At 43.5% G+C, this 25,471-nt stretch overlaps 1 protein-coding gene across 2 annotated transcripts in view; it reads left to right on the top strand.

The window, feature by feature from the left end:
* PDE10A (phosphodiesterase 10A) overlaps nucleotides 1-25,471 on the top strand; it is a 4,065,478-nt gene that overhangs the window by 2,162,635 nt on the left and 1,877,372 nt on the right. For both annotated transcript variants that reach the window (XM_044069581.1, XM_044069571.1), the window contains exon 6: nucleotides 4,736-4,876. In XM_044069581.1, the coding sequence (XP_043925516.1) occupies nucleotides 4,736-4,876 (141 nt within the window). The remainder of the gene's footprint in view (nucleotides 1-4,735; nucleotides 4,877-25,471) is intronic.

Raw genomic sequence — 25,471 nt, 5'->3', positions numbered from 1 at the left:
CTGTATAGCACTAAAAAGCCTAAATTGGTTAGAACTACCCCCTCAACTAACATATACACAGCTTCTTACCACCTATAAAGTTATTCAAAATCCATCTGCTTGTCCGGCACTAAATAACATTCTGCAGAACTGTGTTCCCATTTGCTCATTAGGACCCAGTGACCAAAAACTCTTGTCTTTCCACAAAACTATCAAATCTGCTGGGCATTGTCTGTAAGTATACCATGTTGCTAAGGCATGGAATTCCTTATCTCTGTCCATCAGGTCAATAGCCTCCCTCAAATCTTTCAAAACCATTCTGAAAGACTTCCTAGATAAAAGCTGGCTGTATTCTTACTCAACACCTGGATAAATGATATCCCTAAATGTGAACAAATGCATATTCATACCTTACATCTCCTTGCTCTCCCTTCTTTACTTCTATCAGTTTCTCCCACTAACTTTCTCTCTAAGTATGCCACAGGCTTGTTTTTCTCTGACTTCATATTTCAATTCCTGTTTGTATTGTACTAACTCACCTTTAATTTCTGTATAAACTAGCTAAAATTTCTCTAACTGTTAAATCATTGTCATAACTTGTATCTATTCTTAACCAGTGATTTTATATTGTGTCTAATTTGGTATAATTATTTAAACTGTAGTTGTTTTTTGTATAATTTTTAAAGACTGTAAAATGTATTGTTTTTAAAATGTTTTGCAGTACTTTGTAGATTTTCTCCTGGGCCTCTAATGAAAATGGGTTCCTACCACCAAGTCAGACTTTCCTGGTAATCAAATGTAAAGCAATCAATAAATGTGTTAGGAATACTGCAACACTGATTTCAGTCAAAACATAGTGCAGTTATGTAAAAACTTACCACAACACCTGATCACTGTTGTTGTTTATTCTCACACCCTCCTTTCCCTCTTTGCTTTTATCATCTCCTTTCTTCATCTTTCTCCCTCAGTCCCTTTCCCCTGAAACACACTTGAGAATGGAGGGGGCTTTCTTATAATTTGATACTATGCCCCTCCTAGTTGACTAGTCGTATGTCTCAGGGGTCTTCAGGCCACTTGCTTGGAGATAATCTCTGGAATTACACTTGTCTGCCTGTATACCCCTATACGTGTGGGCTGAGGTCACATGATGTATTTAAGATCCTGGGAAGGTGAAGCTTTCATACTCCACTGGATGATAGTGGTGATAACCCATATGTTAGGAATACTGAAACACTGATCAGTAGGGCATGTCCTGTTATGATAAGTTCAAACATGAGTGCACTTTTTTGAAAACTATCGTATTGTGCATGATGCATATTCCTTATCTACTTTTGTTCATTCCTTCCTTTTCTCATAAAGCTATGCCATTTGTTCAGACATTTCAACTTTCAGAATTTTGGAGGAATGTTCCTATTTTCAGGCCTGATTTACCTTTTTACAAGATGTAGCTATGTTTGGAAGTATGTCCCTATTTTCAGTCTTGATTTACCCCTTCACACATTTTTCTGAACCCTCATTATCATATGTCATTTTGAAAGTTGTCTAGTCCACAAAAGAACACACTATTTGGCCAATGAACTGGCACCTCACCTAAGTGTCATGTGTAATCATAACCTCACCTCAGGCTTCGTGCCCACTGAGTGGCACACAGCTACAGTTATCCCACTCCACAAGGGGGGATCCACCTTGGATCCTGGCAACTACCACCCCATCAGTCTGACGAGCCTGATCTGCAAGGCCATGGAACGTGTTATCATGGAACTTATAAACAAAAACATTGGCAACCTTCAAACACTGGACCCCACCCAGTTTGGGTTTGTAAAGGGCCGATCTTGTCTGCTGAGCCTGATTGACTTCTTCAAATCAGTCTCCAGAGCTGTGGATGAGGGTAAGGCAGTCCACACAGCCTATCTGGACCTTGCCAAGGCTTTCGACACCATCCCCCACTCTGAAATCATAGATAAACTTACTAAGCTGGGCATTAATCCCTACGTCACTCAATGGGTTGCCAACTGGCTTACTGACAAGAACCCACACTGTAAAAGTAGCCGACTCCAAATCCAGCTCCAGACAAGTGACAAGTGGATTACCTCAGGGTTCAGTCCTGGGACCGATCTTGGTTGGCATGTACTTCTCTGAAGTACAGGCCAACACTAAGGGACTCTGGCTAACAAAGTTAGCAGATGACTGCAAACTGGGAGCCATTACTGAATCCCCAAATGATGTGGATATTCTGCAAAAGGGCCTTACAGAAACAGATGCTTGGTGCCAGAGTCATGGGCTCAAGCTCAATGTCAAGAAATGTATAGTTATCCCCTTTGGGAAAAAAACATGTACCCATGAATTACCACATAGGTGGCAGTACACTAAACACCGAAAGTGTGATAAGAGACTTAGGGACACAGGTGGACAGTGATCTGACCGTCGATAGCCACATCGCCACAACAGTCAGGAAATCCTATGTGGCACACCTCATCACTAAAGGCTTTTCATCCAGAAAAAAAGGAGGTCATTGTCCCACTGTACTCATCCCTCATTAGACCCATTATATAATACAATGCCCCATTTGGTATGCATCTCTCAAGACATCTGCAACAACTGAAAAGGCCGCAGAAATACCTCACTAAAAGAATCACAGACCTAAAGCAGATGCCCTAAGCTGACCGTCTAAAAAACTCCAGTTATACTCTGTCACATATTGTCTACTCAGACGTGATCTCTGCTTAACATGCAAGGCCATGTCAAACCCAGAGCTGTTGGACATGCTACACTTAAAGAAATCCCAATCCCTCAGAGCCACGTGCTCCAGGCATCTAAACCTTGTCATCACAATGAACAAAACATGCTGGAGGGATAGGTTCCTGACCGAGGGACTCCCCAGACTTTGGAATAGACTGCCCATACATGTCAAGCAGAGTGCCTCTTTGGCCCTCTTCAAAAGGAACCTTGACAATTGGTTGGGAGATAGGAAATTCACCCCGGGGAATCACGTCAGTCTCCCTGCTAGACAGGTGTCCAGGGAAGTAAATAATGTGGGAAGTAGCCAGGGAATTGTTATGGCTTGGCTTGTATAGGCCCTAGGGCCGATAGCCTAGCACCAACCTATGTACTAATTGCACCAATAAAGAAAGAAGACACGCATCTTACATCTCCCCTTTTCTTAAGAAAAATAAATGACTTTGTATGGTAGAAGTTTGCAATGCAATTCATTAATGTCTGCATATTTTATACTCTGTTTTGATAATGTTCTTATATGTTCCATCATTTTATGTGCTCTTTCGTGTTCAAATTTTATACTAATTAGATGTCATGATCATAGCTGGATTATTCCTACCTTTCAAGGGCTTTTATTCCTATTTTCATTGTCTGCAGGTTGAGAGGTATGCATGTGTTTGATTGTGTAGTTTGATTTTTTTTGATTTTTTTTTTACCATTGTAATTTTTCTTTTTCCATTGCTTGACTATGACTAATAGTCAATCTGATAGCACTGCTATACAGATTTTGCTCTGTTTTATTGCTTGTTTTTATTATTCATACTGCAGCCCGTGATGTGCCTTACTATACGACCTGTGATATTCCTGAAAGCAGTACCATTTTGCTTACCTAATTGGCAAATAATAAAATAGACATGCTTTTGTCATTCTTTTTATTTTATTTATGGTTTGTTGATAGGTTAGTATCAATAGGATTGAGGCCTCTTTTCAGTAGAGAATTGAGATGGAAATTTGGCAAGGACACCAGGGAAGTTACCCTACTCCTTGATGCACGCTGTGGGATTCTTTACATTCACCTGGGCTGCCACCAACTCAGGAAGATGGGACTTCGGTTTAACATCTCATCCATTGTATAATTTGTGCTTAATGAAAAGTTGAATCTTCTGTTAACTGATAGCTCCATTTGTCTACTGTGCAACTCCAAGCAAGTCATTAAACCTGTGAGTGATACTGAGCCTCTTCAAAAAAGAATAACTTGTGCCAAGTGTACTTATTTAGTTATCAGAGTGGATTCTGATCAGACCTCTTATCACAACTAACTTGTTAGATGTTTGAGAAATAATGTCAAGAAATTCACCTCAAGAGCAAAACTCAAAAGGTGAATATTGAAATCCATTTGGAGAACAAGTAACAAGTTATGAATGGAGAAGCATAGTCATAATTATTTGTATTAGATAGACATTTAGCTGTTTCAGTAATCTACTAGTTATGGAAGAAAAAAAAATCCAGTAATAAATGCTATTAACACTTAGCTTTGCCGCATGTATTTATTTTTTGTGTATGTGTGTGTATATACATACATATATATATATATATATATATATATATATATATATATATATATGTGTGTGTGTGTGTGTGTGTGTGTGTGTGTGTATGTCAGCACGAACTACATCATGGATTCAAAGTCATCACTTTTTTTTGTTATTATGCTTTGTGGTTACTGCTGTGGAAGATCCAATCTTAACGGCTTTCTGACATGAATAAGAAAGTTTGTAGTATACCTTTCTGGTGTCAGAAATGTACATAATAAGCTTACGTTTTGCCGATTTTGGTGAGAGATCCACATGCAGCATATCCTATGAATATATTTAAAAAAAACATTATAAGCCTTTAGTGAACAGAAATTAGTGCTAGCAGATGGCTATTATGCCTGAATTGAAACATAATTGTAGACTGAATGACATCATAATAGCTGAAATGTATTAAAGTTAACATTGAAGTATTTTTACTTAGTTGATCCTTTTTGTTTCTTAACTAGAGTCTGTGCTTGTATACACCAACGGGAGCTAAGAAAGGGCATCCTCGACTGATCCCAGTAGGGCCTATTGGATATGGTTCTACAGTAGCAGCCTATGTGGCAAAAACCAGGAAAACTCTATTAGTAGAAGACATTCTTGGGGTAAGACATGTATTGAGTTAGCTACATATTTCTTTTGAAGTTTTCACATGCTGCTTCTTGTAAGAATGTTGACTGAATGTGGAGAAGCTTTAGGGTCTGCCATTCTGATGTGATTTTGTTTTATTTTGTATGCTGCTACATTTAAGTAGTGCTGTTTATACCCCTGAATATGAAGTACATTTTGCTTTTCCTTCGATATAATGTTACCACTCATTTCAAACTGCTGTGTTTTGAAATCAAAGTTCTACATTTTGGAGGATCTAGTCACCTGCCCTTTCAATAGTTTGAAAGGTCCCAAGTAGAGTCGTAGCCCTGATTAAAATCTGCTCTGTGTGAAGAGAAACTAAATTAAATAACACTTGCCTTCTTGTATAATACAGTAATCATATTAATGTTAGGCTAATATCTGTATTTTTTTAATAAAATTCCTCTCTAAATGCAGCCTTAAATTTATGTTCAAAGATGTGTTCAAATAGGGCTTAATCATGAAAGGTTTTGTGAGATGATTTCTCATTGCTTAAACCTCATTATGTAATTTAAATAAATTAAACTTCCAGTACAGCTTTCGCAAGCTTCCAAATGCGTTATCTTGATTCAGCAAAAGTCAAACTGACTTCAGTGTATTACATTGAAAATTAATATTATCTGATGCACACTGTAATTGTTTTCTTCTTTTGATTGCAAGCCCAGCATACCTCAAGGGCTATTCCTCATAGCCTCTTCAGATGGTCTTATCCTACATGAAAAGGACTTTGTTTCTCATAGTAATGCAAAGACAGCACCAATATAAATAGTTCCTGCTCTAGACTTTGGATCACAAAGCATTTTCTTGTACTCTACATTCATTATTAGATTACTGTTGCAGTAGGAGATACATCCTGCCAAGCATATCATGACTGGCCAGCATCTAATGCTTTAGGGTCCCTTCCACATGTTCTAACTGATGAAGGTCTCATTGAGATTCAGAACTTTCTTACCATCAGAGTGTACTCTCCCTGTAGATTTGTAGTAACTGATAGTCTGCTTGTGCTTCACCAAGGATGGGCGGAGAAGTAACCTTTTGGTGAAAATCCTCCACATATATTTTTTTGAGGAAAAAGTTTATTTTTCTCAAAGATAAAATGTCGTTTATGGGTAAAAGTGTGTTTTATCAGTGGTCACAAAAAATTTTACTCAAAAAAGTTGATTTTTTGTTGTTACTTGTGTGATAAAAAACTATTTCAAAGTCACTTATGTAAAAACTTTACTTTTTTCTGTAAAAAACTATACACAGGGTCTTAGACTTTAGTTTTGGGAGATATCACTGAATTTTGTACCTCTAAACTATATTTTTCCTGTCAAGAGGATCACCAACATGCTCAAACTCCCCTGACCACTTATCTGGTACACTTTCTTGGCTATCCATGAAGCAGTATTCAGACTCTTTGCTTCTACCTTTCCCCATCTGCAAGAAGTAAACACTTTCTCAGGAGTCTTCAGTAGTTAGGCCAACTTCCTCACTGCCTCTGATGTGCGACTGTGCTGAGACCAAAGCAGGTACCTATGACAGCTCACCATCTTATCTTGATCCTGCTAGTGTTGCTTCTCAGATCTGCTAAGGACCTTTGTCAGACAAGGAAGAAACACTTGTGTTGGTCTGAGTGGGGAAGTGAGCAATGTTCTACTGTACAGCTGACTCCGTAAGTGCCTGATTCCAGGGAATGAGCCCTATTCTTGAGTTGGTCTTTTTCTAGGAAGTGTCCTAGAAAAATAAAGCTAGGCTTTTTTCTTCTTCTGTTCCAGAGGGGATGGGCTGGGAAGACTGTCTGGGTTTTGCAAAGGGCTAATAATGAGCCCTCACTGAATACTAAAAGGATAAGATTGACTTCTCCTTCAAGTTCTGTTTTCAGAGGAAAAATCTGATTCTGAGGAAAGTATTTCTCCAGATTTCCCCCTAAAGAATTTTCTTTTTCTGAATTTATAGCCAAAATGAAAGAGTTGTTTCAGTGGTAACAGAATTAAATTCTAGCATCTAAACAAAAATATTCTGACTTATTGCAGCTAGACTTCCCTCATACTGCAGCTGCTCTTCCAATTATACTAGCTTTTGAATGTGTGTTTGTGACACATTTCTGATCATAGGAGGTTACTAGGCTAATGGCCCTGGGGACCTTACAAACCTAACCAAGAGTTTATCCCCAAAAAGAAACCTCAACTAGCACCTGTCTCCCCTGTCAGTAAGGGACACAGGTGGCACCCTTGGGGCAAATTTGTGGTTTCTCATCCACTCATTAAGGTTGCGCTTGAAGAGGGTCAGCAAGGTGTTCTGTTTGACATGTATGGGAAGTCTATTCCAGAGAAGAGGCAGCCTCTGGGAGACAAACTTGTCCCTCCAGCAGGTTTTGTTGATGTTGCATATTAGATTCAGGCCTTTTGAGTGTGTAATGCGTGAGGAGTTAGACTTATGGATATGGAGCATCTCTAGTAGGACAGGGTCTGAGATTACCTTGTAGGGGAGACACAGATCACCCCTGACCAAATCTGTATGATATCGAATAGAGTGATAGTGATTTGAGCCTATCCACATAGGACAGGTGTTGGAGGCCATGGATTCTCTGTGTGAGGTATTTCAGTGGTCTTTCCAGTTGGTGCAGCTGTTCAAAGAGGAACATAATAAACCGGGCATTATACTCAATTATTGGTCTAATGAGGGAGGAGTATAGAGAGGTAATAACCTCCTTTTTCTGGATGCAATCCCTTTACTTATGAGATGAACCAATTAAAAGGCTTTTCTGACTACTGCCGCTACATGATGGTCGAATGTGAGGTTATCAACCTGAGTGCCCTAGTGTCTCACCAAAGGTTGTGTGCTTAGGGGGTTGTCATTGATGTGGTAATCAATAGGGGCCATGTTTTTGCCGAATGGTATGATGATATATTTTTTTGTGTTTAGCTTCAGACTATGACTTTGACACCTGTCATTAGTTGCTGTGAGACCCCGCTTGCATTATGTTAACATCATTTGGGGAATCAATGACAGCACCTAACTTGCAATAGTCTGCAAACTTGGTCAGTCACAGGCCTTTTGTCTTTGCCTGGACCTTTGAGAAATAGATGCCAAACAGTAGGGGTCCCCGGATAGATCCCTGGGTAACTCCCCTTGTGACAGATCTGCTATCGGAGGTGGAGGTGCCTATTTTGACTTTGAGGGTCCTGCCAGTGAGCCAGTTGGCCACCCACCTGATGAGATAGGGATTTACATGAAGCTGTGTTAGCTTTTCGATGATGCCGTAATGGGGGATTCTGTCAAAGGCCTTGACCAAGTCAAGGTAAGCTGTATGCACTGACTTTCCCTCATCCAGGACCTTGGTGAAAATCTCAAAGAAGTCAATGAGGTTCAACAAGGAAAGATCTGCCCTTAATGAATCCAAACTAGGTGGGGTCAAGTGCTTGGAGATTGCCTATGTCCTTGTTTATGAGATCCATAATAATATGCTCCATGACTTTACAGATCAGACTTTTCAAGCTAATGGGGCGATAGTTTCCAGGGTCAGTAGTGGCACCACTTTTGTGCAAGGGGATAACAATGGCAGTTCTCCACTCTGCTGGAATGAAGCCGGTACTTAGGCTGTGGTTGAATAGAGTGTTGAATGGTGAAGCCAGTTCTTGCTGGAGATGATGCAGAATACAGCCTGGAATACTATCAGATCCCATGGAAGCTGTGATGTCCTTCTCTTCCCATGTTGCAGTAGTCATCACACATGGGTTTACTCTTCTTGCTACCCGAACATTCAGCCAGTATACAAAGGTTTTCAGTCACTGTATGGTGCATGGGCTGTCTGATGTGGCTAGTGGAATGTGGGCTATAAAAGTGACATTTGCATGCACTGCCCCCCTGAATTTCTCAGCCACCAGTTAAATGTCAGGTGTTGCTGCCAACCTGGCCGTCGGATGATAAGTGCCCCATTGGGGAACCTTTCAGTCATTTTATTTCATTTAATGCCTGTTCATGTCATCCAGAAAGGGCAAGTGTAAGTACTGCCATCAGATACCCCACAAGGACATTAGCAATCAGTGTCTGTTTTGTTTAGGTCGGTCACACGACTACAAGGCCTGCTCTATTTGTCATGTATTTGTGCACAAAAACTTGTGTAGCTGTCTGCATACACTCAAGTCTATATCTAGAAAATCAATGACTAAATCAAATAGCCGTAGGTATGGAGGGTTCTGGCGACATACCTGCCAAACCACCGGTAAAGAAAGCCAAGACTGTCAGGCCTACCACTACCGGTGCACATCTTGTGTCTGACCCTCAGCGTCTGGCCAGTGTCAGCTTGGTGGAGGATTCGGGCTCTGTCGCTTCGGATATAGCAATACCTCTACGGAAGCCGCACAGTCCCACGTGGAGGGCACGTCTGTAGAGGCTTTTCTGAAGTCGGTTTCTGATGCTGGTGGGGACCAGTGATTCCAGTAGGTCTGTCGGATCCCTCCAGTTCCTTACAGTCACCTAATTCCAGGCCTTCCTCCCTTCAGACATCTGCCAGGCTTCCAAAGAGGATGGAAAAAAGGAAGCACATCTCACCTTTTCCTGAAAGCATGCCTGACTGGCAGGCCTTCAACCAAAGTTTGTTCAATGCTTTCATGGCCTTACAGCCTACCACTACAGGGACTTCTATGATCCCCCCCCCTCCTGTTCTGAGCCAAAGGCCTCAAACATCACACTCATCCATGAGGGAAGAGGAGGAATCACTCTCCCATACCTCTCAGCTTTCTTCTCCCTTGGGGTATGGCTCCACAGAGGAAGAATCCATTGACCCTGACTACCCAGCTGAGGATTTGACTTTTGGGGAATCCATTACCAAGATGAAAGAACATTTTAAGTGGGAATCCTCTGAAATGACTGAGGTTCAAAAAAGGTATTATGACCTCATTCAGATGGAGTTCCCAATTCCTACTGCTGTCCCTCTAATTCTGCCTGCCTTCCTGGATGCCTTCTTTTCAGCATCCTTGAACTCTGATTCACAACCCACTGCTCCACACAGACCCAATAGATTTTATAAAGTCCCTAAAACTGCTAAGTATCTTGCTTAAGTGGCCTCCAGCAGAAACTTCCACCATTTCCATCTCCATGGATTAAGGCATCTGTACTATTACCCACCACCACCATTCTCCCTGCTGGCAAAGACAGGGTAAGAAAATATACACCTCTGCTACTCTGGCCTTCAGGGTTACTAACTACCAGACACACATGGCTAAATATGCCTTATCCCCCTTGGAGAAAGCCTCCAAGGATTTGTCTGATACCCCAGATTTTGCTTCCAAAGCTTCACTGTCTTCCCTTCTGGCTCTCACTTCCCAGGTTACCAGGCACTCTATAAAGTGCAATTGCAATGCTCCTGAAGCCTGAGCAAGGTCAGCACCATCAGCATCTGCTTTGAGAAGATATTCCTGACTACGCATCCAGCGCATTCCAGATTACTTTAGTGCACAGCTGACTGATGGCCCTCTGGACAACACACCTCTATTTGGTACAAAAGTGGCTGATTTATTTAAGTCAGTACAGCAAAAGAGGCAAGAGATGCAGGATTTAAAACACCTGCTAGTTTCTGCTATCCCAAAATTTCAAAGGAACTACCCAGCTAAAGCTCAGTTTATTAGAAAGCACTATTGCCCTGCTGCTCCCACAAGGTGTAGAAAAACAGCTAGGAAGCAACCCATCCTGCTAAAGCATCCCCCTCCTCTAGCCAGAGGCCGCCCTTTCAAGATAGGACAGGTAGTATTTGACTACCTGCCAACTTTGAAACCCCCATCCCCTTCTCTCCCTCTGTCAGTCCATCTCTCTCACTGTCTTCCTGTGTGGATATCCATCACCTCAGACAAATGCATCCTTTCAGTCATTCAAAACAGGTACTTTATGACCTGGCTTATGCTCCCAGAGTGAAGGGGTATCCCACAACTTCCAAACCAACAGCTACACCTATTGCAGCCAGTACTAGAAACCCTGCTGGATTAAGGCATCATTGAAACAGTGCCACTGGCTGCAAAAGGGAGATATTTCTGCTCCAGGATTTTCCTAGTCCCAAGAAAAGATGGTCCTTGGAGACCAATCTTGGATCTCTCTCTTCTCAACCTCTTCCTTCAGGTTCCTACCTTCAGGATGTTGGCCTTACCAACTCTTTTTCCACTCCTGCTTCCCTAAGGGTTCATGGCCACCTTAGATATAAAGGAGGCCTACCTTCACTAAGGCCCAGTTTCAGGAAATACCTGATGCTCTCCGTGGGCCATTCTCACTTTCAATTCTCTGCCTTTCCACTGCACCCAGGATAATCACCAAATGTCTGGCTCCAGTTATTGCGTTTTGCAGGACAAAAGGAATCCAGATATTCCCTTATGTGGACAACCTAACTGCAAGGAGACCCTCCAGCAACACATACTTTTTGCCATTTCTCTCCTACAGTCCCTGGGATTTCACATCAACTTCCCAAAAGCCCAACTGGAACCTTCTCAAGACATTGTCTTCTTGGGGTGCAGGATTCCCACAGACATCATGAAAGCCTACCTCACCCACCAAAAGGTGTAAATCTTGACAGAACACCTACTTCAGGTCCTTCAGACAACAGAATTGACAGCAAGGCAGTACCTCAGGCTCCTGGGCTATATGGCAGCCACTATCCCATGTTACCATGACCAAGACTCCATATGAGAAAGTTTCAGTGGTACCTAAGGTCAATCTGGACCCAGCACTCGGACCCCTTGGAGTATTGGGTTATCCTCATGCCCTGCCTCAAACTAGAAATCCAGTAGTGGTTGAAGCAAATGAACCTCAATCCAGGTCTTACTCTCCAACCACCCCAACCCAAACAGATCATGCACACAGATGCCTCAGACTTGGGATGGGGAGCAACTCTGAAAGTCCAGGAGCTGTGGTCAGAGCCACACAAAAAAGAACACATCAGTGTCTGAGAAATGAGGGCAATTCTCCTGTCCATTCAAGCCTTCCAACCATATCTACAACAGAGACCACTAAAGAACTAAAGATTTTTACAGACAATACCATGGTGCTGTGGTATCTCAACAAACAGGGGGGACCAAATCTTACTTGCTTTGCAGGCTAGCTCTCCTAGTGTGGGAACTGGCCACCTCCCAGGGAGTTACCCTACAGGTGGTCTACATTCCTTCACTACAAAACTCCAAGGCAGACACTCTCAGCAGGTCTATCACAAACAACCACTAAAGAATGCTGTACAGGGATGTCTTCCTGGACATGCTCAACTGATGGGGTACACCTCAAATAGACCTGTTTGCCTCCTCCATCAACAGGCAATTTCCTTCCTTCTGCACCAAGTTGCCATACCCTCAGGCAATGGCAACAGATGCCTTCTCAGTCTCTTGGAAGGGGATGTTTCTCTATGCATTTCCCCCCTTCCCACTCATACAGAAGGTCCTGCTGAAGATCCAGCAGGACAGACCAAAAATCCTGTTGGTGACTCCCTACTGGCCAAGACAGCATTGGTTCCCCCTCCTACTACAACTGTCCAAGGGCAACCACCACAAGTTACCCATCAGAGTGGACCTTTTCACACAGCACAACAGATCCCAAATACACACACGGTGGCAGTTGCTGCACCTTACCCTATGGTTAATAGGATTCTGATCCCTTTCAGATGCCTTTAGAATGAGGATGTGCTCACTGTCCTGCAGGAGGCCAGGAAACTGAATATGATTAAATCTTACCTTTGAAAGTGGAAGAGGTTTTCTATGTGGTCTCTCAAAAGACAGTTGGACCTAGTTGCAAGTGAGACCCCTCAAGTTCTGTCTTACCTGTGGATGGTGCAGTGGTGCAGCAGTAGCATTGTTATCTCACAGCAAGAGGTTCTCTGGTTTGATTCCTGGCTGGGGTACCTTCTGTGTGGAGTCTGCATGTCCTCCCTGCATTTGTGTGGGTTTCTTCAAGGTGCTCCAGTTTCCTCCACGTCACAAAGACATGCATCTGGAATGTTTCTCCCTAGGCCTCTGCTGAAAATTGGCTTTGTTCCAAGTCAGACTTTCCTGGTAAACAAATGTTAAATAAAAATAAAATAAATAAAAACTACTGCAGATAGAGTTGGCCTACTCTTCCATTAAAGCTCACTTGTCTGCCATTTCAGCATGCCTTCCTCTGGATCCCCCCCAGCATCCAGACTACAGCTAAGTTATTCCTTAAAGTGGTCCTTCACCTGTGACCCCCCCTCCCCAGGAAGCCATCTCCACCCCCATGGGACCTCAACTATGTTTTGGAAAAGCTTACACTTCCCTAAAACACTGTACATGGAAAACCGTACTGCTTGTGACCTTGAACTCAGCCAGAAGAGTGTCAGAGCTACAAGCCCTCATGGCTATTCCACCTTTCCTGGAATTCCACCCTGATAGGGTTACTCTTAGAACTAACCCTTCCTTCATGCCCAAGGTGGTGAATGACCTTTCCCTAAATCAAGCCATCCACCTTCCAACCTTCTTCCCTAACCCACAGGGGGACAGTGAGAGAGTACTCCATTCCCTGGATGTGCACAGACAACTCAGATTTTATCTGCACAAAACCAAGTCCATCAGCCAGGTTGATCAACTCTTTGCCTTCTTCCATCCCAGGGCCCTAGGGTAGGCAGTAACCAAACAAACTATTTCAATCTGTATTTCCAAAGCTATCATCTTCTGCTACAAATTCCATGGGAAATCCCTGCAGGGTCCTGTTAAAGCACACTCCACCAGGGCTATGGCCTCCTCAGGAGCCTTCTTCTGGGGTTTGGATACCTCTACAATTCTTGAAGCAGCCACTTGGTCATCAGTGCACACCTTCACCAAACACTACAAGTTAGACCATGTTTCCAAAGCCAGGGCGGGTTTTGCCAGGGCTATCCTTCATGGATTCCTGGAGATCACCTCTAGACCACCACCCCCTTCCTCATAGTGAGCTTTGGCACTTACCCATATGTGATGAATACTGCAACATGGGAATAGAAGGACATAGAAAAGTTGTCTAAAATCTTACCATAACCATAGATGTCCTTCTCTTCCATGTTGCAGTATTCCTTCCCACCCTTCTTTCTCTCCTGTTATGCTGCATTTCCCTTTCGGGATGGCATAGTATTGGCATTTTCCCATGCTAGGACTGGTTCCAACTGGGGCTTATAGTGCTGAGGGTTGGTGCATGCAGATGTCACTTTTATGGCCCATGTTCCACTAGCCATATCAGACGTCCCACACACCATACAGTGACTGAAAACATTTGTATACTGGCCGGACATTTGGGTAGCAAGAGGAGTAAACCCATATGTGGCAAATGCTGCAACATGGAAGAGAATGGCATCTATGGTTATGGTAAGATTTTGCACAACTTTTCTTTCTTTGCCTTGTATAGGGCATTTAGCACTTAATCTGTGCAGATGTGAGGTGTGTGACAAGTATCAGGGATGCCAAAATGGCCTTGGGGGAGGGACAGAGGGGTGAAATTTGAGCTGAACCTATCTGCTAACAGGTTGGCTAAGTCAACAGGATTGGTGTAAGTGATACTGTTAAGTGCTAATTTGGAACAAACCTGGGCTTTGCTATGGAAGTTCCTGACATAACTAAAGAAGGCTTTGTGGTTTCCCTTTGTTTCGGAGGGTAGTTTTGATTCATAATTGGCTTTGGAGAATTTTACTAGTTATCTAATTTGCTTGTTGAGGCCAAGGAGGGAGTTTTTCCAATTTAGAATATGTTCTTTTTTACCCTTGGACAACAGTTTCTTCCTTTTTTTGTAAAGCCTGTCGATAGAGGATGTCCAACAAACAGGTCTGTGTTTCCTTGAGGAGCAGGTTTTAGTTCTATTAGGTATGGCTGAGTCCATGCAGTTGTACAGATGCTTGTATACTGCATTGGCATACTGTTCAACATAGTTGTCTGCATCCCCTGAGGGGAACAGTGGTGTGAAGCTACAGATACCCTCCCTTAGGAGGTTGTAGTCAGCTTTTGAGAAGTTTTTTAGGTTAATCATGGTTGGGGGGGGGGGTTGGGTGGGATAGAAACTTCAAATGAGACAGTCCAATGTTCTTATCTCACCAGGGAAGAACATACTATGGGAGTGGTGCAGCGATCACCCATGTTGGTGAGAACCAAGTCCAGAATATTATCTCCCCTTGTGGGGGATGAGACAAGGTGGTCTTCTGATTTAGAATTGATGAAATCAAGGAATCATTAATTGAGTTCATTAGTGCAGGAATAGTTTACCCAGTCTATGGTGGGGTAGTTGAAGTCACCAAGAATCAGTGGGTTAGGTTGATCCAGGTAAGGGGAATGGGTGTCTTGAGTCATGGAGGGGGACCATAGCTGGCTATAACTTGGATGGGTGTCTTGCCAGCTGTCAGTTGCACCTGGAGTAGTTCCAGTGCATCATGCTGGCAAACAAGTCTGGAGGTGTGCCTGTCCTTAATGAAGATAAGTGACTCACACCTCTCAACTTCTTACAGTAAGAAATCTGGACAAAGCCATTAATAAAAGTGGGACAAAGGCCCAAAAATAGGGATAATTTTTAAATATTGCTCTTACAAACTTAGAAAGTTGATAGAATAACAGGTTCTGCTTCAGCATGAATTTTCTGAAGGGTATGAAGTCTGAAATGTCTGTCATTATTTCTAACTTCAGTCTTTAATGATTTGCTACTAATTTGTCAGAAAAACACAATTTTATGAAAAACGGACCAAAAATATGAGGCAAAAATCTGGACATTCTGCGAAAATCTGTACAGTTGAGAGGCATGTAGAGTCTCCACGACCCCTAGTCCTTCCAACCTCATTTTGGGGTCGGAATGTGTGGAATGAGGTATAGCCTTGTAAGGCACGGGTGCTCTCTGCAACCCCGAACCACGTTTCCATGACCACACAGACATCAGAATCTTCCAGTGCAAGGAGAGCTTCCAGTGAGTGCATTTTCAGGTTAAGGCTCCTAATGTTAAGCAGCATGGCCTTCAATTTGCTTTTTGACAGAACTTTTATACTATAAGATTTGTCTTTGGGACATTGCCTAAAAAAGGCACAATGGGGGAGGCAAGAGCCTTAGCCAGGATCTGGAAACCAAGTGGTAACAGGTGGAGGCCATCTCTGGCAAAGCATCGAGGCCTACCGACCATGTCATCCCAGACAGATTGATACTGGATCCCCATGGAATGACACCAGAAACTAAGCCAATTGTTAAAGTCAATTATTTTTTGTTGGTATTGTGGTATCATTCTTGGTAAAGGTAGGATGATGCTTAGGGCTAGGGTCATAACCGCCTGGGACACATACTCCGAGAGCTCAATTATGTCTCTTCATATAGTTCAGGGAGGTGAGTCTCAAATCATTCACACCAACATGGACAATGACAGAGTTGTACCTGTTGTGGAGAGACTTAAGTGTGTACGTGATGTGACAGATTCTGGCACGAGACAGACAACTGACCATGACCTTCTCCTTGTCGAGCCTGGTTAGGGGGACATCGGTCTGTCTCACAATTGAGTCACCAGCGAGTAGTATGTTTGGTTTATTGTTATGCCTTGTGGGCTGTGATGGTTTATTGTTTTGCCTTATTGGCTGTATTTGTGAGAAACTGGTGTGTTGTCTGCTGTGTGTGATGTGTTTTGTGTTATGTGTGGAGTGTTTGTAAGTGTGTTTTGGAGGGCTCTGATGTTTAGGTAAGTTTTTATTGAGGACCTGTCCATAGGCATGTGTGTGTGTTGTGCTTGGCTATGTGATGTGCATGGTGTGGAGTTTGTGCTGGCAATCTTCTCTTTGTCAGGAAGACTGGCTGCGGCATGAGAGAGCATGGACTCATGTTACTGATGTGCATGCATTTCTCCGAAAGAAGAATTATATGCTAGGAGAAGAGGGCTGTCAGTAAACATGAGGCAGTTGCTACACTGTCTCAGTATGCCCATGTCGACCAGGCTGGCAGGAGAAACTGATGGGAATTGTCCAGACGTAGTGTACTGAATGCTTGGACGTACTTATGGATAGAGGGTTTTGATAAGGGTTTGTCCACAAGAGTGCAGAAAACAAGAACTTAAAACCAAAACTAAGATGCTAGAATTACAAATTTAATCAGGCTACTATCAAGCAGTAATAAATGCAGCAGAATAAAAGCAACACTTAAGATCATGCAGCAAAAATAAGGGAATAAAGTAGGAAGAACACAATTGCAATAAAAGCAGCTGAATAAAGTGTAATTTTTTTTTAAGTGGAGAGGGGGGAAACAGAAGATAGTACACGACTAAGGAGCTAAGGGTGTAGGCCTTCCTAAATGCTCTCTCTGTACTCAGTACACCGAGCTGATGAGATAGGACAGGAAGGAGAGTCCACGGTCAAAGAAGCAAGGGGGTAGTCCTACCCAAATGATCTCACTGCACTCAGATGAGTGATCAAATGAGATGGGACTGGGAGGATTGTCCAAAATCAGATTAACAGCAGGGATGGGAAATTCCAAAGCCACCACTGTTTGTCTGACAGTCGAACTCTTGCACCTAAAAAGTCTTGTCGATTATATAATAAAGTTCCCCAGACTCATAAATACCCTTTCCCTAATACCAAGTCAGATCTTCTGGTTATTTCCTTGGCACAATCATATGTGACCAAACATATAGTGAATGCTAACCCTGTACCTCTCTGGCAAGGTTTGTAAAGCTTTTGAAAGGTTTGGTAAAAGAGCATATTCATCTTCTACTTTAACATTCAGAATTTTAAATTGCTAGCCTATATGTCTAAACCCATACCTGTTTATGTGGAAATATGAAAATGTTAACAGCTAGCCCTCCCTCTTTATAGCTTAATGCTTCTCTGAATTATTCAATTGCTTCTGTTTCTCAGGTAAACAAGCAGTCTTTTAAATGTGTGTATGACTCCGCTTATAATGTACCCAGAGCGCTTTCTACTACTGATCAGTTATGACAAGGTTTGCTTGGTTACATGCTCAAAATTTACCAGAAGATGTTAAAGCAGGTATACTGAATGGTGGCCTAGATAGAGATGTTTTGTTTGATCCATCCTCAGCTGAGATACTTAAAGATTTGATGAAAGAGGGACATTAATTCAGGTTATCACTCCAGTTTTCAACTTTCCTTGCCAAAGCTTTAGCAAAAACATCTGATGTTGTCCTTTTCATTCTTCCACACTTATGGGTCCAGATCCATTCCATGGATCTGACTCAGCTGTATTTACCAAACGTTGGATTCAATTCTTGAGCTCCTCCTTCTACTCATAATGCTCTGTTCCATCCTTATTGGCTCAGATGTCATTTGTTGCCATCACAAACAGACATAGGCTCCACTCTCGAATGATTTCAGCAGATGTCCTTCAAGGATGCATCTGCAGTCATAACATATGGGTTGTCCTGCCTCAGGCAGCCCTTCGGTCGGCCGGATTCCAAAGTCTGGGTCTGGCCTCGGTTGATGTCGCACTTCACCCGACGTCAGAGCTTCTGGGGTATAAAGGCATCAGCCGACGCCATTTTCCTCAGTCTTTCTTGCCGCGCGGTGCCCGAAGCAGAAGCTGTTCGCAAGTGCCAGTCGGTCAGATCCAGAGATTTCAGCTACCGAAGACTTCTAAAAAAGCTAAGTACCCCGTTGGGGACTCTTTCTTGCCTCAGCCGATGTCAGACAAAGTAAATAATTGTTTAACTTGTGGGAAACAAATACCTCATAAGGATTTCCACTCTTACTGCCTTCCTTGCTTAGGCCCAGACCACGACGTATCAGCTTGTTTAGCCTGTGCTTCCTTCAACCGACGGACACTTAGACATCGGTCGGAGTTTGCAGAAGAGTTTTTTTGATCCGCTTTTGCATATAAAATGCCGTCGGAGACTCCGACTACACATTTAGCCAAAAAACGCAAGGAAAAGGACCGACACTCGCGGCCCGCGGTTTCGGCTGAAACCACGGTTAGGCCTACCGTGAGTTTCTCGGTTTCGGCTGAAACCGAGTCCTCGGTTCTTCCTTCTGCTGAAAACATGCCTCCGACAACCGAGGCCAGAGAGGCCCCGGCTGAGTCGGCTACAGAAATTCCTACCGAAGAAGCAGGCGCACAAGAATTGTCCGACACCATTCCGTTGGACATTTCTACTCCTGCACGTGGGGCAGCTAGGCCCCCTGCTTCTATGTCTATTAAGGCCTTCTCCAGGGCTAAAGCAGCTAAAATTTCCAAGGCCTTACCAACAAAATCTTCCTCTCAGAGACTTTCCTCAAGTTCTCAGATTCTCAGTCTTGCTGACGACCTTGTATCTCTGATTAGGGGATCCCAACCTCACCCAGACAGGGCCTCACATCCTCCTCCTGACAAAAGGCCTAGGACTGAACCCCCTGAACCTCTCTCCTCTGATTATTCCTCGGATGGATCAGATTTATCAGACCATCAGGAAGGACCATACTCACCTTATGAGGATTCGGATGCAGAAGACTCAATTCCTTCTGCCCCCCCCCCCCCCAGAAGAATTTTCCTTTGGGGAGACTTTACACTCAATGAGGGAACACTTTCAATGGCAGGGTCAGGATTTTACTGATTCTAGGAAAAGGCTAAGGACTTTTTTACACTTGCCACAGCATAGGCCTTTAGCCATACCACCTGTACTATCAGTTGTTGATGATGCATACAATGATGTCAGTTCTGCCCCTGATTCTCTTCCCCGGCCCCTGCCAAACCTGACAGATATTACAGGGTCCCGGATTCTCACTTCCACTTGTATAAGGCCCATGCTGCAGACCCAGAAACTATTTCTCAGGGCCCAAAGGGTGTTGCAGCTGCCACTGCCAAAACCCCCTACCCTCTGAAAGAGAGTCAAGAGCATTAGAGAGATGGGGAAAAAAGGTTTATACATCTGCTACTCTTTCTGCCAGGGCTTTAAACTGTCAATTCCATATGATACAGTACCAGGAATTTTTGTTAGATCAGCTGAATAAAAAGCTTTCCTCTCCTGAACCTTTAGACCGTAAGTCCCTTCAGGATTTGGTACACAACTCTCAGCAGGTCTGTAATCATTTCTTAAAATGTGGCTATGATGCACTGAAGGCTTCATTTAGATCAGCTATGACTGGAGCAGTGATTCGAAGGCATGCCTGGCTAAAAGAGCAATCCTTGCCAGACCATGTCAAGTCTAAACTCCTAGATGCCCCTATGGAGAAACAAAGTTTATTTGGCTCCCCTGCACAGGAGATTCTAAAGAAAGTGGAAGAAAAAGCTAAATCTGTGCAAACAGTCAAGGATTTTCTGCAGGTCCAACCTCTGAGGTTCAGCAGAAACTGGCCTTCAAAGAATTGGTCTTTTCCAGACACCTCCAGAGCACAGAGAGGCAGAAATAGACGCCCAAGAGGCAGAGGTCAATCAAGGGGTGCCTACAGGGGTCGTCAGTGGCAACCTGACAACCAGAGGAGTACCGCCACAGCTGCGACTACAACCACTTCCACAGGACAGACACAATGACTTGGCTCTGATTCCGCCTACCAGGGAGCAATTGGAAGCACCCTTGGGCGGAAAGTTAGCTTTATTTTTGAAAAACTGGCATTGCATTACAGGAGACAAATGGACATTGCAAACAATAGACAAAGGCTACAGGTTTCACTTCCACACTTTACCAAAAAAGAGAGGAATGCCAAACCTTCCACCAAGCCAGAAGCCAGAGGCTCTAAAACAAATCATCAACTTACTAAGGATGAGAGCAATAGAAAGGGTACCATCTATGGAACAAGGCCAAGGATTGTACTCCAGACTATTCCTTGTACCAAGAAAAGAAACTTGTCCGCACTAAACACATATCTCATTGTACCAAAATTCAAGATGCTGACCCTACAGCAACTTCTTCCCATGTTGGGCAAGGAGTCTTGGCTGGTGACTCTAGATCTCAAGGAGGCATACCTGCACGTCCCTATACGACCAGATTGCAGAAGACACCTCAGATTTCTTGCAGGATCAGAGCATTATCAATTCTCAGCATTGCCCTTTGGCTTATCTACTGCACCCAGAGTATTCATGAAATGCCTGGCATCAGTAATTGCACATTGCAGGCTTCAGGGAATTCAGATCTACCCATACCTGGACGACTGCCTAATACAAGCGGACAACAAGACAAAAATAATAAAGGATTTGGCCTATGTCATACAACTGCTGCAAGCCTTGGGATACACAGTCAACATACAGAAGTCAAGACTAGTGCCATCCCAAAGGATAACATTTCTGGGTGCAGAACTGGACACAATAACTCAGATGGCTTTTCTCACAGAAGAAAAACAAAAGCAACTCCCAGTCTATTTCATGGCTTTGACAAGACAAACTTAGCTTACTGCAAGGAAAGTCCTGCAGGCCCTGGGTTACATGGCATCTTGCATAATCTTGATCCCGCATGCCAGGCTGCATATGAGAAAATTACAATGGTACCTAAGGAATGTATGGTCTCAACACAGACACAGTCTAGAAACCAGGATACCAATCATTCCATGCCTGAAAAAAGAATTCCTGTGGTGGGCTCAGGCCTGCCAGACTAACAGAGGGTTGCCTTTCCACAAACCACAACCAAGGCAGACCATCACCACGGACGCCTCAGACCTAGGCTGGGGGGCACACATGGAAGACAAGTGTATCCAAGGCCTATGGTCTCAAGACCAGCTGAATCTACACATAAATCTAAAGGAGATGCTGGCAGTGAAGCATGCAATCGAGGCATTCAAATCATTCCTCCAGCAAGGACTTCTGCTGATAAGGACAGACAGTACCACAGTCATGTGGCACATCAACAAACAGGGAGGCACGCATTCCTACCCTCTATGCCGGATGGCAATGGACCTGTGGAACCTAGGCCTGAATCTCAACATTCAACTGCAGGCCAAATTCGTACCAGGAAAAGAGAATTCACTAGCAGACAGCTTAAGCAGAACTACCACGGATGCTCACGAATGGATGCTGCATCCAGACATCTTCAAAAACATAACAAAGAAATGGGGAATGCCAGAGATAGACCTGTTCACCTCCCCACTCAACCACCAACTGAAGAAATTCTGCTCAAGAGAATACCACCCACAAGCCTGGAGGGTGGACTCCCTCTCTTTCAGCTGGAAGGCCCTGACAGTTTATGCCTTTCCACCTCTCCCATTGATGTACAAAGTTCTACTGAAGATCAGGGAGGAACAGCCAAAGGTGATTCTGATAGCTCCAGACTGACCAAGGCAGCATTGGTATCTGCTACTGAGAAGCATGTCTCGGACGAACTCATGGCCTCTACCTCTATGGCCTTTACTTCTAACGCAGAACAACTACAAGACCCTGCATCCAAACTTGAAAACGCTGCAGCTAACTGCCTGGAAAATTGCATAAAACAAAACCAAACTGTTTTATCTCAGAGGGTCAAGGACATTATCCTGGAGGCTCGCAGACCCTCCACAAGAAAAACATACTCAGCTAAATGGAAGAGATTCCTCATTTGGAGTGCATCAAAGGGTACAAATGTCACACTGGCAAACCTAGCACACATCCTAGAATACTTAGCAGAACTGTTCCACAATGGCCTGTCCTATTCTTCCATTAAGATTTATGCTTCAGCAATTTCAGCAGAGTACAACATGGATCCTCCTATCTTCTCTCACCCTCTCCTCAGACAATTTTTAAGAGGGATCAAAATGTAAAACCTCCAAGGAAACCACCTCTGCCTGCATGGGATCTCAATTTTGTGCTGGAAAAATTAACACTTCCGCCTTTTGAACCAGCAGCATCAGCAGACTTACAGTTCTTATCTTGGAAAACTGCTTTCCTTCTAGCAATCACTTCAGCAAGAAGGGTATCCGAGTTACAGGCATTAATGGCAGTGCAGCCTTTCCTTATCTTTCACCAGGATAGAGTGTCTCTGAGAACCAATCCTACTTTCATGCCAAAGGTGGTATCCAGGGTATCCTTGAACCAAGCTATTCATTTGCCTACATTCTTCCCTAACCCACAGAACAGGGGGGAAAATCTATTGCACACCTTGGATGTACACAGACAACTATGCTACTATCTGGACAGAACTAAAACCAGCAGAAAAACTGACCAGCTTCTGGTAGCATATGCAACAGGAGTGCAAGGAAAAGCAATTTCCAAACAGACAGTTTCAAAATGGATAGGAAATTGCATTCGATTCTGCTACTCTTTTCATGGAAAGACAACTCCTGAAAATATCAGGCCTCACTCCACAAGAGCCACAGCCACCACTGCAGCTTTCCTACGAGGAGTGGCTACCAAAGACATTTTAGAAGCTGCTACTTGGAGCTCCGTGCATACATTTGCCAAGCATTACAATCTTCCTTTATACTCCAGATCCCGAGCAGGTTTTGCAACTGCAGTTTTACAGGGGATCTTAACTACACCATCATTATCTTAGTGCCTCCTCCCCCAGTTTGGCTATGGTATTCTACACATATGTTATGACTGCAGATGCATCCTTGAAGGACATAGTACAGTTTTTTACCTACCATAAATGTAGATGTCCGATAGGTATGCATCTGCAGTCAGGATTACCCACCCTCCTTCCCCTCTGTGGTATTCCTAGGGTGCTTACCCCTCTTTTAGCTAGCTGGGGGAATCTATTATGGTGTATTTGTTTGTATGTATATATGTATATATATATATATTGTTTACTACTGTTTGGAATTTTCTACATTTATCCAAATTTAGCCTTCCTAGAGGGCACCTGGCATCTGGGGCAAGAAACACTGAGGAAAATGGCGTCGGCTGATGCCTTTATACCCCAGAAGCTCTGACGTCGGGTGAAGTGCGACATCAGCCGAGGCCAGACCCAGACTTTGGAATCCGGCCGACCGAAGGGCTGCCTGAGGCAGGACAACCCATATGTTATGACTGCAGATGCATACCTATCGGACATCTACATTTATGGTAGGTACAAAACTGTACTTTTTTCTGTGAATAATACTCTTGTTTGTATACTTCTTCCTCCATCTAGTTGGTGCTGCTCATTAGGGTCTTTTTTCTGTACTGTTTTTTTTTTTTTTTTTGTACAGTATACCTTTTTTTCCATTACTATTGTTGGTATTCCATTTCTTTCATTATCCCTTTACCTTAGGGTTTTTTTTTCTGTTTCTACCATAGTTCATAGTATTTTCCTGCCTTTTTCCTCTTTTACATACATTATATATGTGAGCTTTATATATATATATATATATATCTATATGGGGGAAAAATGTACTTTTATTTTTTTTCTTCCGCTTACTGTGTTTGTCCATTTCTTTCATTATGTCGGACAAACGTACAGGGTTTAAAAAATGAAGTCCTTGTGGGCATAAGATCCCAAACTCTGATGCCCACAAGGAGTGTATTTATTGCTTGGGAACCAGGCACTTGGACACGGTGTGTAGGATCTGCATGTCACCTTTAATCCTAGAGCCCTGGCAGACAGAAGAAACAAACTTATTTTAAGGAGTATTCTTCCTTCTTCTTCTACTCCAGGGGCTCAAACCCCACTCCAAAACAAGCAAGTCTGCTTCTCTGGAGCACTGTAAACATTCTCCCTCGAGGTCCCCTAGGTCCTCGTTGGAGCCACCAACCAAGACCAGGAGACTTTCGGATTCTACTGCCCAGGATCCAAAGATGCCTCAACAATCAGATCCAAAGTGTTCAGATCCTAAGGCTTCAGCTCTGACTGTGATTACAATTAGTTCACCAGCTCCCATTCGGATCCTAAGTCATTGGATCTGAAGCTGGATAGTTCCTTCAGGAGTACTACACCTAAATATGTTTTAAAACCAATTTTGCCAACTTTGCCTGCTCAGCTTCTCCAAACTCCTAAGAAGCATTCCAGACCCACGTCCACCACTTCCTCTAGAAGCTTGTTGGAAACAGATGTGGATAGGATGATGCAAAAGTTTCTCAAAGCTCAGATCCAGATGGGTGTCTTACAAGCTCTGCCCCCTATTGAATCCATGAATATGCCTGTCACATCTAAGACTATTACCTCTCCTTCTATGATCTGTCTAGTGGTTTCAGAGGCCTAGGCTCTGAGATCCCCAAAAGGATTGGCATCAGATTTGAGGAAAGTTTCCTCCTCCACTCAGGCTGTTTCTTAGACTGGTTGTTCTCCGATACCCTCAGATCAGAACAGGTCTCAGTCAGCAACAGATCTGAGGGGTAGGTTCGGCTCCAGTCTTGTTGGACCCATTCCTTCCCCTCAGTGCTTCTGCTCTAGACAGTTCAGATAAGATTCTCCCCTCGAGACTCAGGTCCAGGGGTGGCCTAGATTTACCTTCTTCATAAGCTTCAGCTCCAAGGGAGTGGATTGGGGCTTCTGCCTGTCCTTCGGCCTTTGAGGTGGTGGAAGGGGCTTTTTACAGAAAGAACCGTCTTTTCATGTTTCGGATCCTACCCTTTTTCGCTCATTGGTCCGAGTTCTGAGTTGGTCAGACCTATTCCACAGGGACAGCTAGTTCCAGTTAATCTCCAGCCAGTTTCAGTAGAGGAACTTCCCCTCTCTTCCGACACTTCAACAGAATATACCATGGAAGAGGTGCCCTGGAAGACAACATGTAAGAGGGGACACACAGACTCTCCCTTTGGTGATATTCTACAGATCCTGAAGCAGGAAAGGTGTTTGGTCTTCCCAAAACCC

This window comes from Protopterus annectens, chromosome 1.part0 (genome assembly GCF_019279795.1).
Source record: "Protopterus annectens isolate FY-2018-M chromosome 1.part0, PAN1.0, whole genome shotgun sequence".
NCBI classification, from domain to species: Eukaryota; Metazoa; Chordata; order Ceratodontiformes; family Protopteridae; genus Protopterus; species Protopterus annectens.
Note: the sequence above shows the minus strand (reverse complement) of the source record. Positions and strands in the feature narration are given on the sequence as shown.